Source organism: Pezoporus occidentalis, unplaced genomic scaffold (assembly GCF_034315485.1).
Source record: "Pezoporus occidentalis ecotype Australia unplaced genomic scaffold, CSIRO_AGI_Poc_V1 ctg5, whole genome shotgun sequence".
NCBI classification, from domain to species: Eukaryota; Metazoa; Chordata; class Aves; order Psittaciformes; family Psittacidae; genus Pezoporus; species Pezoporus occidentalis.
In genome coordinates, this window is record NW_026915835.1 from 13,973,287 (window position 1) to 13,992,087 (window position 18,801).

The 18,801-nt window shown below is 37.2% G+C and overlaps 1 protein-coding gene across 5 annotated transcripts in view; it reads right to left on the reverse strand.

Moving 5' to 3' along the window:
* Positions 1-791: 791 nt before the first annotated feature.
* The window catches only part of RBM26 (RNA binding motif protein 26), a 54,226-nt gene continuing 36,216 nt past the window's right edge, over positions 792-18,801 (reverse strand). For all 5 annotated transcript variants that reach the window (XM_062636936.1, XM_062636938.1, XM_062636934.1 and 2 more), the window contains 7 exons: positions 18,467-18,541; positions 17,762-17,932; positions 11,617-11,721; positions 9,112-9,321; positions 7,792-7,878; positions 5,697-5,810; positions 792-2,855 (listed from right to left, as the gene is read on the reverse strand). In XM_062636936.1, coding sequence (XP_062492920.1) covers positions 2,766-2,855; positions 5,697-5,810; positions 7,792-7,878; positions 9,112-9,321; positions 11,617-11,721; positions 17,762-17,932; positions 18,467-18,541 — 852 coding nt within the window. In that variant the 3' untranslated portion in view covers positions 792-2,765. The remainder of the gene's footprint in view (positions 2,856-5,696; positions 5,811-7,791; positions 7,879-9,111; positions 9,322-11,616; positions 11,722-17,761; positions 17,933-18,466; positions 18,542-18,801) is intronic.

Here is an 18,801-nt window from a genome sequence, read left to right on the forward strand (position 1 = left end):
AATGACAGAAACATGTACAGAATCCACTTAAGACTGCAACTGTGACTCCATTTTCTGATGCTGAATGGCATACAATCACAGATTGGTTTCAACTGAAATAAGTATTTGGGGTTGCTTTTAAAGCAAGAGTAAACCAACCCATTCTGATCCAGGTGGGTTTCCATCATTCAGTGTCACAAGGTAACAGCAGGGGACAAAATACACCAGTAAAAACTCCCCGACACCTTTCACTGACAGAAGTTTAAGGGAGGAAGGTAGTTAAAAGGATTTTAAAAGGTTTCACCCCCTTATAGGTAGACCAGGGTGCAAACAGTTATTAATAAATGAATCTTGCATGGAAGCATTACCGGGCTTAATTCAAAACAAAAAGGCAAACTTAGTATACCAATTTTAAAATTATGTGATAACGTCAATTTCAGATGATTCATAAGAAATACCCTGTAAAGAAGACACTAATAGTTGCCATTAGCTTGTGTTGATTGACTGCAGCAAAAAGGCAGGTTTGAGCACCAGACGAAGCATGCCACAACCACTGCAAGGCAGCACGCACAGTCCTTTTCTGTGCTGTACCTGTTCTTTAAGACATACAAGAAACCTTCCACCTTCCCAGCTGTTAATCTGGCACCCTTCAGATACACTGAATTATTAAGAAAGTAAAGTAAGAAAGCTTGTATCTAATTCAGTGAACTAGAACAGCTCATTCAGAGCACTGGATAAAAAGGTTCTCAAAATATTTTTTATTTTACCTGAAATTCGGTGAAAAAGGAAATCAATTTCCCAAATACGATTCCTTATGGCAGGATTTAGAATGTATTGTAAACAAGCATGGCAGTCAATTGTGAAATTTCAATGTGAAACTAAGACTATACAAAAATGTAAATGCATATTTTTTCAACAAGATATGCACATACACAGGGACTTAGGGAAAAGACACCCAAACCAAAAACCGAAACACCCTAAAATCAAATGAAAACAACAAAAAACCCCAAACAAGACAAACACACAAAAAACCCCAAACAAGCAACACACTCCCCCTTCACACACACCAGAAAACATCAAACGAGGATCCAGGTTTCAAAACCTCCTCAGATAACTGAAAAGCACAGAACAAAAATTCTACAGTGAGGGCAATTCTCTCCAGGACACTGCTTCTACTTTCCTCCATGCCTATTTTGAAATAATAAAAACAAAAAAACAAAAAAACAACTCTTAAATACTATCCCCTGCATCTATTTGATAAATTAGATAATTAGTGGGTTTATGCTTTTCTCATTAATGAGTTAATGGGCAAAAGAACCTCTCTCCCACCCCCAAAACCTAGAACAAAAATAAGCCCCACCACTTTAATACTTAAGAAATGGATTGTCTTTTGAAAACAGAACAGCAAAATGCCACCGAATGGGAATAAAATTGCCTTTCTGGTAAGGGAGAGCCTTTACTGCCGAAGACTGGGCAGTTCCCCTTTTTAAGGGAAGAATGTTCAGACCTCGCAGAACATCCTATTAGAAAGGCCCAGTGAAGTATTTGTGGAGTATACTAACATTTCTTGTATGTACATTTTTAAATGGTGAATATATGCTACAGTATGAACTCAGTGTCTGCTGGGTGTTACTTCCAATATAGAAATAAATGTAATCAGAGCAATGCAGGAATAACAAAGGTGCGTTAATTTGTGTAGTCACTTTTTTTTAGAATACCTACCAAGTATTCCATTTCTCCTAATGATTTTTTCTGAACTACATTTCAGTACCACATATATTTCTGCGGGCTCAAATTTTCTTCTACAGTTGCACAGTGCAGGGATACAGAATAAATTCCTTATTGTTGGAATATTATTCTATTTAGTGTTTGACTTAAATCAAACAGTTTAAAATTCAGAAGACATCTAAAAGCTTTTATGCAGAGTACACCTGTGTGTTAATGTAAATGAAACACCATTACGTGGATGTTATTTTTTTATATTCAATACGATGTTAAGGTAAGTGACAGTGATTAGAGCTCCTTTTGTGAATATGGGGGTGGGGGTTGCCATTTGGAATGGTCTTTTTTTTTTTCTTTTTTTTTTTTTTTCTTTTTTTTTTTTTTTTCCCACTTTGAAGGACCATTGCCTCAGCTTTTTTGGTTATTGCTTTTTTTTCTTTTTTTTTCTTTTTTTTTTTTTTTTTGAAGACCATTCCATTTCTTTATTTTTTAACATCTTAAAGTCATAAGGACTTATATGCAAAGCAGTCATACACTTTATCATTAAAACCCATAGGTAAAATACGTACACAAATCCAACAAAAGGCTAGTACATAGTAAAGCCTAAGCATACTACTATGCAATATTATCAATACGTAACTTTAGAGACTTCAGTTTAGTACTGTTATCTATTCATTTCTGAAAACATTCACAAAGATTTTAAATGCAAATTTTCATTCCGTATCTGGAATAGAACAAAAATTATCTATGTTATAACAACTTCTGGTCATTTGTGTTTGACCAATTCGGTAAATTACAAAGAACCCAAAGAATTCTGTAACTTTCTGTAGAACTATGTAATAAAAACATTGCATATGTTCCTAGTATGATGTCTTTAGCAATCATTTACTGAAATGTAACTCAAACATCAATCTTTCAAAATGTATAACTGACCGGCTGCATTTTAGTCTATATCTGAATCCAACTTCATCACAAAACCCCTTTTAATACAAAGATGCAGAAGTACATTAGGTAATACTAATGCAACACAGGTGCAGTTCTAGCATTGTCATTGATTAGTCGAATCATCTTCTCCATGAACGAGATTCATTTTCCTCCTCCTCTTCATCATCATCTTGAAGCAGCGAGTCATCCACCAAAGATTCTTCCTGAAACTTCAAGAGAAAACGATACTGTCATGTCAGAGAATGTTAAAGATCAAAAAGCAGAATACAACTCTGTGACTCTCACAATTTAAAAAGGAAAAAATATTTTAACAGTAAAGCTTTAAAAAAAAAAATACACTGTATGTATACGTATTACATAAATGCATTAATAAATGGCAAATTAAACATGCTTTTATCTTTTCAATGGTTTTCAAAATGACATATGCACCTCGTTACTTAAACAGCTCTTTTTGGCATTTCATTCATGCCCAAGCTGCAATGTTCCCGTGGAACTTAAGATGCTATACTGAAAAGTAATGTTAGTTTTTGCATGTTCACAGTAACTATGCCTCTTTTAATCCAAGATTTCAATTTACCTGTGCCACAGAAAAATAAAAGGCTGAATCTGAAACAGTTTGATTCTGGCAGCTTATTCAAGCTTTACATCCATATAAAGATTTAAAACATGGGGGCAGGGAGACAGGTATTTACAGAATTTAGTCAAACTATATTAGTGCATTTTCAATTCCTTTCAGTAGCAACATCATAAATTCACAGACTTCACAAAACTCTGAACATTTCAGGTCAAGAGTTAACAGGCTTGAGAGGCGAAGCTGAAAAACTCCATACAGAAACAGTGAGTTGTTTTGATTTTTATTTACATATAGACAAGGGGGGGTGTATAAATAAACTATCCCACCTCGGAGCTTTTTTGACAACTGCACCTATCACAGCAATTTCTGCACTAACTAAAGAAAGAGCTAAAACACAAGGATGTGTTTCCTTAGAAAACCGTCCCAGCTGTTTGGTAACTCATAGCCTTCTTTGTTTATTCTTCTTGTCCCACTGACAGTAACTTTTTAGCTTCCAAAGCCAACAAGAGGCATGAAGGCTGATTTGTGAAGCTAGGGAGTCTTCTGGAAATGTGAACCTGTAGGCTGAAAAAAGCCTATAACTAAGCCTTCTCTCACTCCAGCAGGCTCTTTTTTGTAAGAGGCAGAAACAATCATTTTTATTACTTTTGCATATGGAAAGTGCATTTTAAAAAGCGGCTCTGTTGACACCAGGCCTGTCTGTCAGTGTATGCTTGGGTACTCTAAGCCAGACTAAAGCACAGCTTCCTGAGGACTTAGCCTCTTCCCATGGCGTCTAGATATCCAACAGGCCAAAATATGAGAGTGCTGTCAAAAAGGAGGAGTCCTGGGCAGCACACAATGCAGAACTCTATGGTGCACAAGGCTAAGTGGCAGTAAGGATGATCAAAAAACTTAGGACAACTTCCGTATCAGGGAACAACTATAGGGACTTGGATTTCCTGGCCTGGAGAGAAAGTAGTAAAGGGAAAGTGTAACAGGAGTCCCTACATAAGTGTCTCAGTGAAGAGAGAATGATTGTCTTGTTGATGCAAGAGCAGGAAAACATCAAATTAAATATACAGGTGTTAAGTCTAATATAAAGACAGTTGTTCTGGATAGACATGGTATAATCAAAGTGTCCCTGTTGCAGGACACTATAGATGCTATTCTGATTTCAAAGAAACCAGACAAAATAATAAAATAAACACCTATGAAGGGCTTTTAACTACAGAGACAGCACGTCTCTGACTCAAAAGGTCCCTGAGCTGCAAACCACTGATAATTAAAAGCTTCTCTCTACTTACATGTTTTATACTGTTCCTAGACATTGGTTGTTGACTCAGTAGAGTCAACTCTTTCGTTAGGCAATCAGGGGTAGAACATAAAGCATCTAGGAAGATTAGGTTCTTTCATAATTAAGTGGCTACTCAGCAGGGAATTTCTAGAGCATACAAGTCCAAAAGACCTACTTCATATTTTCATAAACAGACCAGAAGCCCTATTATTAATAATGTCACTCCACTGAATGAGCTAGTTCCTTTTTTCTTTTCCCCCACCAAACATCAAGTCTTAGGCCTGCTACCCCACTTTTACATAGTATTCCTCAGCTGAACTAAAATGGTGGTTTAGACATGGAAAAACAAAAGAAAACTTTTTCAACTGTTTACAATACCTACTACAAAATGAAGTTAATAAGTAGCATCATGAATTGTAGGCATGCAGAAACTCAAGACATTTTATACATACGAAGAATGTATGATGGAAATTCAGGCCACTGACTGTAAGAACCTACCCCGCCCCCAATCTAGTCCTGCATAAGTACCATGTTTTAAAAAAATGAAACTGTAAAGTTTCTTTCATGTAGCTGGCTGAGCTTCAGCGCACAAACATAAAACTTCTTGAACTCATCCATCTGGGACCGGGGGGATCATGGCATTATACTTCAAATACTAACTTAAACAAATGCTAGAAGCAATACAAAGCTCACAGAAGGAAAGAATGGCATTTAAATGCAAAATTTCACAAGGATTATTGAATAGAAATCCCTCCTGTAAAGGAACATGGAACATCACCTAAAAGAGAAGTATCCCACTATCACAAACACTTCTCAGCTGACAAGGCCTAAGGTCTTTTCAAGAGTTTGTAAATCTGTCCTTTTAACTCTGCCAGAACAGCTAGTGTGTGCTGTTTGTTACCATCTTCATTCCCTTTCCTCTACTACCAATACCCCAGAGGTTTCTTCCTATGTCTTCAGGTGGGGTTAAAAGATGAGTGCCTCTGCTGTTCACCTGCCAGTGAATCTGTACTTTCTTTCCTTTACACAGCTGAAGTGTTTGCATATCCCTATGTGCCCTGCCTTCATTATGCAAAACGGAGAACTCTCAGTGGTTAGTTAATGAGACCTCTCAATAAGGCAGACTCCTTGCAGCAACAAACACTATAGCAGCAAGCTACATTATTTCTTAAAGTAAATGAAAGAAAAAAGCAAGCTTACTTCTTCTTCATCAGGTTCAGTTTCTTCTGTTTCAAGAGCTGACAAGCTAGCAACAGGCTTGTTCCATGCCAACTTTAGCTCTTGTCCTTTAAAACGAGATCCATGAATTGCAGCCTAAAACAAGTTTAAACATTTTAGTTATATATTCGACACACACAGATATATGTAGTCTTTGTTAAGGGAAAAAGTAACTTCAGTAATACTTAATTCCAGAAAGAAAGCAATAACCAGCTTTTTCAGAAGAAAATTCAAGTTTTGATATGTTCATACTGAATTACTGTTATTAGGATAAAACTAAACAATTTCATTCACTGCACACGGAATTCACACATCATTTCAGAAAAATGATCAAAATATATTTAGAAGAAAATTAGCTTGGAAAACCATAAATCATTTGGTGATGTGGCCAAAATACTGAACTAACATCTTCTAGTTTTTAGTGTTATCTTGATGGTTCTTCACCTTTCAAAGATGGACACAAAAACGTTAATGCCTAACTTACTGGAAGATGTAAGACATCCCACAAACAAATGATGTAATATATTAAAAAAACATGAAACAAAACCAAAACAACTAAAAAAGCCCCTTTGTGATTACAATTTAATCTACCGGAAAATGTTCCACTTCCTGTAAAGCCACTGTAATTGAAATGTAAAAATTTTTAACTTATGGGATATTCATGCCTTTCTAAGTACCAGCTGCATTAAGTGGCTGCTTTGGAAATAGTATGTTCAAATTAAAGTAACATGAATGAGCATAAATCAGCGTTAGCAACGTTCCGAAATAACTGTCATGGTCACAAAAGATTTATAGTACAATCTGAAAGCACAGCATAATGTGAAATGTAGAAACAATTACATGTTCAATGACATCTGAACATGAATTGTGTGATATTAAAGTCCCCAGGTATAAATTTTAAATCTGTACATATAAATTTATGATAAATTTAAAAGATTCTATGCTTATTAAAATGCAGCTCAGGAGCTTTTTGTCCATGGTCTCATCACAGTGTCACACAACTAGAATTTTTAAAAGTACTTATATGTGACACTCGGGTCCAGAAACAACTTGTAATCTTTAGGAGAAATTACTACTACATAAAAATGCAACATTTTACAATTGGGAATCCTCCTCTTCCTTTCAGGCTAGAACATATATATTCATAAACTATAGACCTATTTTCATTTAAGGTGGTAAAATATTAACTGCATTTACCTCACAATTGGCCTCAACAGAGGTTTTTAATGTTTACCTTCTACAACTTCTCCGATTGCCAGTCTTAAAGTCTGCTTTAGTAGTAAACACAGAAATTCCAGTAGAAGTATATATTTAAAACTATCTTAAGGAAAACACAGATTTTACTGTATTTGATCAAACACAGTTTTCACACAATTTATATTTAAAATTGAAGGTGCAATTAGACACAAAGCCATCTGACAAAAATTTTAATGCTAACTAGAATGTGGCCACCTCAAACACTGATCATTCAAGAAAAGAAGTAAAAAGCAAATCTTACCACATCAAATCACATTTACACTATCACAAGTTGTCATTGAATAATTAGGGTTGAAAAGGACCTTATGATCATTTAGTTCCAGCCCTCATGCCAGGGCAGGGATGCCTCACACCAGACCCTGTCACCCAAGGCTCTATCCAACCTGGCCTTGAACACTGGCAGGGATGGAGCATTTTCAGGCAAAAGTAAATCCAACTGATTAAAAAAAATGAAACAAAATATACAGGCTCACTCTGCAGGATATTAGTGAAATTTCAGGAAGACTGTGAAGGTACCAAGTCTCCAGGTGGAAAAAACTGGTAATTAAACCACGACATCCTGCTATCAATTCTCAAGTGTTTCTCTTCATCTCTCTTACATACTGTCCTTGAGTATGCTACAAACATCCTCATTTCCTAAGCATTTCAGTAATATGCTGTTCTGACAATTTGTTTAATCTAGAATTAAACTTCTGCATCAAACTTCTTTTAAAATGTTAAAAAATAATTAGCAGTATTACATTTAATCAAATACAGAAGTATAATGTAACTAGAAAGTAGGGGAATATTGCAGAGTATTTTCAACAACGACTTTACTCACAGCTTCAGCTTCTGCTCTTGTTTTAAAGGTAATCACTGCATGAAGAGAAGAGTCATCTATCTGGCAATCTTCAATGTCACCATATTGCTTTTAATAAAGAAATGTAAAAAAAAAGCTTAGTGAAATAGTTCTCCACCTCTAACAATGCTGTCCTAAATCAAATGCCTTCAAAAAAAAAAAAAAAAAAATCACATAAATTTAGAAGAGTGCCTTTCATAGCTTTAATGTCAATTAGAGTACTTGTGTTTGTGAAGAATACCATTACTTTTACTCCTATTTCTAAAACATTTAAGTGCTGTAGTCTCTGGACTTCCATATTGTAAAGATACAGGTATGAAGTAAAATTCTGACAGAAAAAGAGGTTGTTCTGCTTCAATACTTCTCTCTTGATCAGAAAGAAGGTATCTTGAATTCCATTAATCTGTTCTGAAACTCTTCCACAAATAATATTTATTAGACACAGGGACTGTAGAAAAACTTTCAAAACTTAAATTGATTTCAGCAGCTTAAGAACCTGACCCATCTATTCCTGTAATGGCCTCTCTAGTATTGCTACCTTTAACGTGCCACCTCTGTAAGCTGCAATACCAAATATATCTGTAGATATATGCAGAGCTGTAGTTATCATAATAGAAACAGAAAATGCATCTCTACAGAAAGTACTTTAGTACTTTCAGTACTCATAACCAAAATCCAATGGGAGGGGGGGGCAGAGTGGAATACAAAGATTCACCCAACTTAATTCACTAGATATTCTTTGCATTTATTCCACAAAATAAACAAGTTTCCTTTTATTATAGCCTTTTTTAATGGAGAGGGTTTAGAAATGTATGTTGATTTCTCACTTTACTATTTTTGCAAATAAAATTTACCAAAAATTTTCAGTGAAAATCTTCATTAAACACTTGTTAATGTACTTCAATGAAGATAAACAGGCTTCACAAATTTAAAGTTTGGCACAGAATCAGTCTTTTTTCTCACCATTACTCCTGCTATTTCATATACCTAAAAAATTATAACAATTTTACATATATTCTGAATAAATAAATATTTAAAGTCATTACTTTGTATTCCAAATTTGCTTTCCTTGTAAGAAAAATAACAAGTCTCGTAAATGCTATGCAGTTGCAGTTACAGCTAGCTGAATCAATGGTGTAATTTGTTTCACCTTTTTCAGATGCATCTTTTTTCCATGAACAGGTATATCATGCTAAAGATTCATACCTAAATAATATTCCCAGATTAACTGAATCAAGAGAAAACAAATCCTTCAGTAGAAGAATGTCATCAAAGAACAGAAAAAGTGAAGTTGCCACATACCGCAAAATGAGGAAGAAGATCTTCTCTATCACTTTCTGTGAATGCAGAGATTTCTAATGCCCTAGGTCGATGATCCACAACTGCATGCACAGGAACTCCTCTGCCTCTACCCCGGCCTCGTATTCCTCTACCTCTGCTACGTGATGCACCCCGACCTCTTGCATGAACCCCTCTACCACGAACTGAAGAAAGAATCCCTCGTTTGGCAGCCTAAGATGTTTATACATAACATATCGATGTATTAAAATTCATAATCTAAATATTTAGACAAAATTACAAACACATACTCTTATGTTTCCTACAAACATCTCCAAACAAGACTTAAAAAGAGCAGCTTACAGGTCTTAAAATAACAAAAGGTGAACATGTTAATAACATTGAAAAGCCAAGACTGTTAATAATTAAACAGATCAAAAATAGAATGGAAAAAGGGAAAAAGAACCAGGTATTAAAAAACAGGTATCAAAAAAGCCCTTATCTGTGAAGCTAACTCCTCACAGAAGAAAGGAACCGCTGTACAATACTTGCAATTTCATTAGCAAATTTCTTTGATTTAGTGACTAACTCCTTAATTTGTTTCTTTAACTTCGACTCTTAACTGTCTTTGAACAACCATCCAGGACTTTTTTTCTTACCAGAATTTAATGCAGTGTAATAGCTTTTGGCCACACAACTGCGAGGTAGGAAACAGAGCTCTAACAAGTGCCTCCGAAGAAAAAAACTTGGCTCTACATACTTACTAATTTCCACTCCCACCTGTATCCCTTCTAAAGAACTGGCATGCACTCTCCAAGAAAAGTCAAAAGGCCTATGACAATATCTGACAGCCATTTGAAAAATAATTTGCAAAAGTGATTGTAAGTTTAAAAAAAACACTTTCAAGGATTTAATTTCATCACTTATAACAAGAAAAAAATATTTTCAGCAAAACTAGATCTGCTACAGGAATAAAATGTTAAATAAAATCACTGTAACAATGTTTTTAACATATCCTACTGTGTTTACAATTCAAGTACTGATAACAGTACTTTAATGCATGCCAGTGGTATTACTCATAAGAAGTTCAAATTTGTTATGGCTTTATTCCTGAAATTATTCTGATAATTTTACAGTAGTATGTAGTGCTGTAATTCACTCTGTGTGTGTGTGTGTGAGTGAAGTAAAACGTGCAGGTTCTGGTGTTTTTTAACATTTTTAAATGGTTAAATAAATAATCCAGACAGTTAAACATTATGCTAACTCAACAATCAAGCTGTATACTGTTTGGGTTTTCTCACAGCAAAAGCAGGGTCACCTGGAACAGAACAGAACAGCAGGCTACAAGGCACAGAAGAAACACAATTATTGTGGTAGTTAAAGTCACAAAGAGAATGTGTGAATAAAATTTTTCTAAAGAATTTGTAGGAATACTGAATAATTAAACAAATATCATGGGGAAAAACCCCATATCCCTCCTGTAAATTATAGAAAGGATACATCTTGTGCTGTTCTCTAACCCTGGTTTTCTCTATCTACTTTGATCACTATTTGCTGAAGGTTTCAGAATATACCTTTTACTAGCATTTTCTAAAATATACATTTTATAAATAAGCTTTCAAGACACTTTTGAAATATTATTCACCATCAGAATATGTGTTATTAATATGAGCTTTTTTGTCATCTCCACTGAACTGGTTCGGCTTATTTACAACCCTATTTTGAATTACCAAAGCTGCATTACACCTTCATTTTAAAGTAAGATCTTAATGCAACTTAGCCATAGGTATGTGCACTGTGTTCATATGTAGCTATACATAAAACATGATCAAACTTCATTCAGACAAGAGGGATTTAAGCAACACAGCAGCCTGCTTAACAATAAAAAGAGATAAGATTATCATGCAATTAAGTAGATATTACACAGATAAGGAAGACACTGCACAAAGAGCAACACCCACAACATTCAGAATTTCTCAAAATAAGACACATGAAGTATCTTGCACAGCCTTTGCAATTTTTTAAAAAGTATGTTTCTAAATATTGAACACTTCCTGAAATGTTGTTTTTGCTTTTGGTATAGCCTCCTTCTCCTGAAACTAATGCTGCAATATTATTACTTTTGGCACTTCAATTTTTCAGTTAATCTTAAGTGGATGCTAACATTTAAGAATAAAAGATCAAACAGTGTTTTTTAACTCCTCTATATCAAACGTAACACCACCTACAGAAAACAATTCAAAAACACTCCAAGCTCGCAAGGAAGTATTTCTACCACAAATCTGTGGAATATCATGTCATGTAATAAGTTACAGAACTTAACTAGATTAGCCATCAAGCTTGAAGACAATATTATTTCTCTACCCTCAGTGGAATTACAAGCTATTTTTTTAAAACATAACTGCTAATTGCCACCATCTATATACAATATTGCACAAAAAAATAGTTTATGATACAATAGATGAGTTAATAAACATATATGAAAATATATTAAGAAGTCAATTGCTACAAAAGAAGAGACAAACATACTTCCAGCTGCAGCTCTGTATATTTTCGTCTTAATTCAGTAACTTCCTCCCCAGCTTGCATCTTCTTGTATAAATCCAGTTCTGTATCTAGCAACTCTTTCTGCATCTAAGAAATTGTTACAGTAAATTGTTAGTTCCACAGTTCACATTCTCTACCGAGGAAATAACATTCCATTAAGACCCAAGAACCTACTGCTATGCCCCTATGAGAAGGCCGTTTCAAAAATACACAGCGACTTAAAGGTTGGCCAGTGCTGGCCTCCAAGTAAGGTACCAGTTTGCCACAGCACCTCTATCTGAAAAACAGATTCCTAGACACCATAAGGAAAGGGAATTTGAAAACTAGATGTTGTAGCTTCCGTAAGGTTTAAACGTAAACAAGTTGTGACTTATCAGTTCACATCACAGCTCTACCTTTGCAGATATACTGCTTACTACGTTAGGTTTCCACCTTCAAAAACAAACAAAGCACAAGTTTAGGAGCCTTCTTGGCAAGATAAAACTTCAATGTGTAGTAGTATGTTTCTGAGCTTGGTGATGTCAAACCTTTTAGACTACCACACAAAGCCAAAGCCAATGTAATTTTTTCTAAACTAGAGATAAATGACATGGAAAAAATGCAAAATTACATGGTAGCGATGAGATAGAAAGACATTCTACAAAAAAGAAAAAAGCAGTACAATTACGAATATGAAATCTATAATCAGACTGGAGAATAAACATTTACCAAAGTTCCATAATGCAAAAGCACAAATGGTAGTTCTGTTCAGATCACAGTAGAAAAAAAACAACAAAACAACCCAGTAACAAGACCTCTGTTAATAAAAGGCTGGTCTCTGATGCACTCAGTTACCTTCCAGCACATAGTACCTTAAAAAAAAATTATTAGAAAGTTCAAAAACATACTGAAAAAGTCTTAGAAACTGAAAGGTGTCTCTGAATCCAAATTTAGACATGTTCATTGCAACCACTGAGGTGCAGGTTCTGGTACAGGTGCAGCAAAGGGCTTTATGTAACCATGAATATTTTATTTCAAGTTCTGTTCCAAAGAGAAAACTTTCTACAGCAGCCAAATGTTCCAGTGACATCGCAAATGAAGGATGAAATTATAGATTATTGTGAAACAGTTTTACATTTATACCCACTAATTCAAAATCACAGCTTGTAATGCATTCAAAGGCTGGTTTTCAAGAGATGAAGGTTTCACACTGCGATAGTTGGAAACCAAGTATCATCACCCCATCCCCCCCCCCGCCCCCCCCGAATGCTTTAAAAGAAAAAAAAGCTGGATTGTTCAACTGACAAATTATTCAACCTGACCACTTTTAGCCCCATTCTGTGATTATCTGCAGCAACCACATTAAAAAAAAAAACAAATCAATCCACTACCTCCTTATAGAATAGTTTTCAAAGCTCTCACAATTGGAAACAGTGTTTCTCGCACATCTCACTGTGCTGCAACACACCAATGACATGGCAAAACAAGGACTTCTGAAATTTAGTAATGACCAGCAAGCAGCTAAAACTCATAGAGGGATCAGGCCAAGTCAGCATGGGTTCATGAAGGTCAGGTCCTGCCTGAACAACCTGATTTCCTTCTATGATAAGGTGACCCACCTGGGGCAGGAGGAACCTCCTGCATGTCAACAAAGGAAAATGCCATGTTCTGCACCTGAGGAGGAAAAACCCCAGCCATCAGTATAGGATGGGGGCTGCCCAGATGAAGAAGACCTGAGGGGTCTTGGTAGCAGGAAAGAAGTTCAACATTAGCCAGCAATATTTTCAGCAGCGTCCTGGAGAAGAGCACCACCAGCAGGTCAAGGGAAGTGATCCTTCTCCTCTACTCTGCAGCAGTGAAGCCACATGAGTGGTGCGTTCAGTTCCAGGCTCCCCAACACAAGACAGAAGTACTGGAGGGAGACCAGCAAAAGGCCACAAAGATGATTAAGGGACTGAAGCATCTACTGTATGAGCAGAGGGTGACAGAACTGGGATTAACTCCAAGAAGGTGGCATGGGGGATCTTATCTACATGTATAAATACTCCATATGGATGAATAAAGACTCAGTATGAATGAATCCAGGCTCTTCTCAGTGGAAACTGGTGATGGAATGAGACAATCCCCAGAGACCCTTTCTAATCTCAACCATTTTTAGCAATTTGGTGTTATTAGACCATTTCCTTGTCCATTTCAAAAATTTACTGGAACACTCTCTGGGTAAAATAACTGTTATGGATTAAAATGCTGCATTGAAGTTTTCTGATCTAGTTTTCAACTTCCTTCTTCATTTCTATGGATCTGGATTCATTTCCTTGCATGTGACAAAACTGATAAACTATTTTCTCCTGTTCAAATTTATGAAGCACTGTACACCTCCAGTAGAGGAGTATCCTCAAAACCATGAGGCTTTAACAATAAAATGCAACTTTAAAAATTCTGACAATTTCTAAGACTTACAGTTCAAATTCAGACAGGTGATTTCCTCCACACTTCTCAAAAAAGTTCTCTCACCAGAGAACATCTACTCTCAAAAACAAAATAAAAATTACTCCCTCATCTCCAAAAAAAAGGAGAGTTTAATCTTACTATGGCAGGGCCCGAATTTTGGGATTATTACCCTTAGTGTCGTCGTCCCCCCGCCCCAAGCACAGTAGAATATTCCACGGAAACAGAAATTGTTTTAAGAGGTATAAACTGACTTCCAGAAATAATAATCTATGCCCATCTTCAGGATAAAAATACGCTGCTTCAACTTTTACTAGATAACGATGTAAGAAGTTACTGTGAGTACATATATGTCATTTCAGTACACTTTTTCCATATTTCTTTTAAAAACTGTACATCACTAATTTACACTGCGCTTTTATGCCTATATTTCTATGTAAAATAAAGCAGGAGAAATGCTGCTTCAAACTGAGACTTAATAATCCATTTAAATTAAATCTGGGTTGTAATGTTGCAACAGATGTTTAAAACAGAATCACAAACATTAGGAGATTGAGCATTCTGAAGACTTAAGAGGGTCTGGTTGAAGCAGTAAGGGTAGAGGGCTGCCTTGGTTGCAGCGACCACGAGATGGTGAAGTTCAGGATCCTGTGTGGTAGGACTAGTAGAATACCAAGTAGAATTGCAACCCTGGACTTTAGCAGGGCAAACTTTGGCCTTTTCAAGCAATTGCTAGGGGAAATCCCATGGGCAAGGCTGCTTGAAGGAAAAGGGGCCCAAGATAGTTGGTTGACATTCAAGGACTGCTTTTTCCGTGCTCAAGATAGGAGCATCCCGACACGTAGGAAGTCAAGGAAGAGGGCCAAGAGACCTGTGTGGCTAAATAGGGAATTGCTGGGTATGCTCAAGTGGAAGAGGAGAGTTTACAGGTCATGGAAGGAGGGGCTGGCCACTTGGGAGGAATATAAGGCTGCTGCTAGGGGATGTAGGAAGGCAGCTAGGAGGACTAAGGCTTCCTTAGAATTAAACCTGGCAAGAAGGGTCAAGGACAGCAAAAAGAGCTTTTTCAAGTACATGTCAGACAAAACTAACACCAGAGGCAATGTAGGCCCACTGATGAACGGGATGGGTGCCCTGGTGACAGAAGATGCAGAGATGGCAGAGTTACTGAATGCCTTCTTTGTCTCTGTCTACTCTGCTGCAGGCAGTCCTGAAGAGCCCTATACCCCTGAGACCTTAGATGAAGTCAGGTCGACCGAGCGACTTGCCTTAGTCGATGAGGAATGGGTTAGAGATCAGTTGAGCAATCTGGACGTCCATAAATCCATGGGTCCAGATGGGATGCACCCGCGGGTGCTGAGGGAACTGGCGGAAGTCATTGCTAGACCACTCGCCATCATCTTTACCAAGTCCTGGGAAACGGGAGAGGTGCCTGAGGACTGGAGGAAGGCAAATGTCACTCCGGTCTTCAAAAAGGGCAAGAAGGAGGACCCGGGTAACTATAGACCGGTCAGCCTCACCTCCATCCCTGGGAAAGTGATGGAACACCTTGTCCTTGGTGCCATCTTAAAGCATGTCAAGGATAAGAGGGTTATGAGGGGCAGTCAACATGGCTTCACCAGGGGGAAATCATGTTTGACCAATCTCTTAGCCTTTTATGAGGAAATAACACGGTGGATGGATGATGGCAGAGCGGTGGATGTGGTCTACCTTGACTTCAGCAAAGCCTTTGACACAGTCTCCCACAGCATCCTCACGGCTAAATTGAGGAAGTGTGGACTGGATGATCAGGTAGTGAGGTGGACTGCGAACTGGCTGAAGGAGAGAAGCCAGAGAGTTGTAGTTTATGGGGCTGAGTCTAGTTGGAGGCCTGTAACTAGTGGAGTGCCTCAAGGGTCAGTACTGGGACCGGTATTATTTAATATATTCATCAATGATTTAGATGAGGGAATTGAGTGTACTATCAGCAAGTTTGCTGATGACACTAAGCTGGGAGGAGTGGCTGACACGCCAGAAGGCTGTGCTGCCATCCAGCGAGACCTGGACAGGCTGGAGAGTTGGGCAGGAATAACGGGATGAAATATAACAAGGGAAAGTGTAGAGTCCTGCATCTGGGCAGGAACAACCCCAGGTTCCAGTATAGGTTGGGGAACGACCTGCTAGAGAGCAGTGTAGGGGAGAGGGACCTGGGGGTCCTAGTGGACGACAGGATGACCATGAGCCAACACTGTGCTCTTGTGGCTAAGAAGGCCAATGGCATCCTGGGATGTATTAGAAGGGCGGTGGTTAGTAGGTCGAGAGAGGTCCTCCTTCCCCTCTACTCTGCCCTGGTGAGACCCCATCTGGAATATTGTGTCCAGTTCTGGGCCCCTCAGTTCAAGAAGGACAGGGAGCTGCTGGAGAGAGTGCAGCGCAGGGCAACTAAGATGATTAAGGGAGTGGAGCATCTCCCTTATGAGGAAAGACTGAGGGAGCTGGGTCTTTATAGTTTAGAGAAGAGGAGACTGAGGGGTGACCTTATAAGTGTCTATAAATATATAAAGGGGGAGTGTCACGAGGATGGAGCCAGGCTCTACTCAGTGGCAAACAATGATAGGACAAGGGGTAATGGGTGCAAACTGGAACACAAGAGGTTCCACTTAAACTTGAGAAGGAACTTCTTCTCAGTGAGGGTGACGGAACACTGGAACAGGCTGCCCAGGGAGGTTGTGGAGTCTCCTTCCCTGGAGACATTCAAAGCCCGCCTGGACACATTCCTGTGTAACGTTATCTAGGTGTTCCTGCTCTGGCAGGGGGATTGGACTAGATGATCTTTTGAGGTCCCTTCCAATCTCCAGCATACTGTGATACTGTGTGAAGAAATGAAAACAGCAAGAAAAGACTTTTTTCTTTACTGAAAAATATACTATATAAAAATCTGCTCTTTTATTAGCATGAACTTCCTCACTTGATAAATCAAGAAAAGCTTGTGAGATATTTACAGAACATTAATTGATTTCTTAAAACATTATTTCTTAATTCTTAATCACCTTGTGACCTGCTTAGGAACAAATTAATACAATTGCATCTTAAAGCAGCTGGGAAATTGGTTAGAGGCATATACTAACACAAATGATAGTACAGGGGAGAAACTCCTCTTACAGGTACAACCCAAACATGGGTAGCTAAATAAAGGAATACTGAACAGTGCAACCTTCGATCTAAAAAGCTTAATATACTGAAACATTCCAGTGACATGAAAAGCCCTGTGACATTATGTACCAGTACAGCAGTCAACTAGTTTCATGAAGCAGTTTGTTTTGTGTATTAAACCTCATCAGAAGGTATCTGTGTTGCATAATGATAACCCTTTTGCATAAGAAATTCTACTTTCATTAGTTCTATGAAAAAATGTAAAAAGCAACAGATGAAACACAAAAGATTCAGTAAGGCAAAAAGAAGTAAGATTTATGTTTCGGGTTTTGATTTTCCAGATGATGCAATACCTGCGTAACAATGGGTAAACATTTTAGACAATGGCATAGTTTTGAAATTAACTACGTTAGTTTAAAAACAAGGTAAAACCAACCTCCCTTCAAAGATGACTTCAAAATTAAACCCGTATGGTTTTAAATACTGCTTAGCTGGCTGCCTGTTTTTAATTCTGCTGACATAAGCATGTGAACTTATCTTATTAAAAGCCTGACCAAAACTTGAGTACCTGAGTCTTCGTTTTCATGCTTTTTAAAGGAGTCCCTCCACCTGGTGATACACCTTTTAATTCATCCTTTAACTTGGTAATGCTATTAGTCAAAATTTCCAGTGTTTTCATGATTTCTGCTTTGTCTTCTGACTTCATGGTTTTATTCTTCTCCAGCTTTGAAATCAGCATCTGTTCAATTTAAAAAGATAAAACAAAATGGCTTTTACTTAGCAACTGCTACTACAGATCTGTTTTCCAGTACTCAGTATTGCATTACTTTTGTTGTGATCGTCAAACTCAATATATAGGGCTTTTAACAGCTTACACCAAGTTAAAAATTATCTGAATCTCTGATTATTTGCTAATGAACATCTGGTATCTACTTGGCCAGATATGCTCAACAGACTTACATAAATTCAATTTCTAAATTTCTGCTCCTAAGCAAAGTCCAGTCATGCACACTTTTCTACACCTGCTCTTGTCAACTCAAACACTCAGGCTTTCATTTCTCTCAGAACATATGCATGTTGCACCCAAATCAGGCAATTTGAACTAACAAGACAAATTATGTTAAAACTTAAAATCATGTGGTAATACCACTCTAAGAGAGTGCTTATTTTATAGGCCAGTTTTACAGCTCAAGCTTACAAATTCTGAAATACTTTCTAGTGAACTGAGATTTTACAACTGAATTGTTCACTTTCTTTAATGCTAACATTTTACCTTCTGTGTTTCAATGTGCTTTTCTAAAATTTCTTGCTTCTTTTTTCTCACATCTTGTTGAAGTCGTAATGCATCCTAGAAGCATAAAAAAAATTATAGAAAGTTTCTGGACTTTGAAAAATAATACCAGAAGAATAATACACCTGACAACTCTACAGCAGTAATTTCCAACATGTTTTGAAAACAATGTATCACCAAATGAGCAAAAGGTCTCATATCGTTCTTAGTCTGATCTGTGCCAGGAAGACTTCATTATTACTTACATACAAAGCAAACACACAAGTCCAATGAAAGCTGAAAGGCAATATAATACACTAGTGCAAGAGGTACAACAT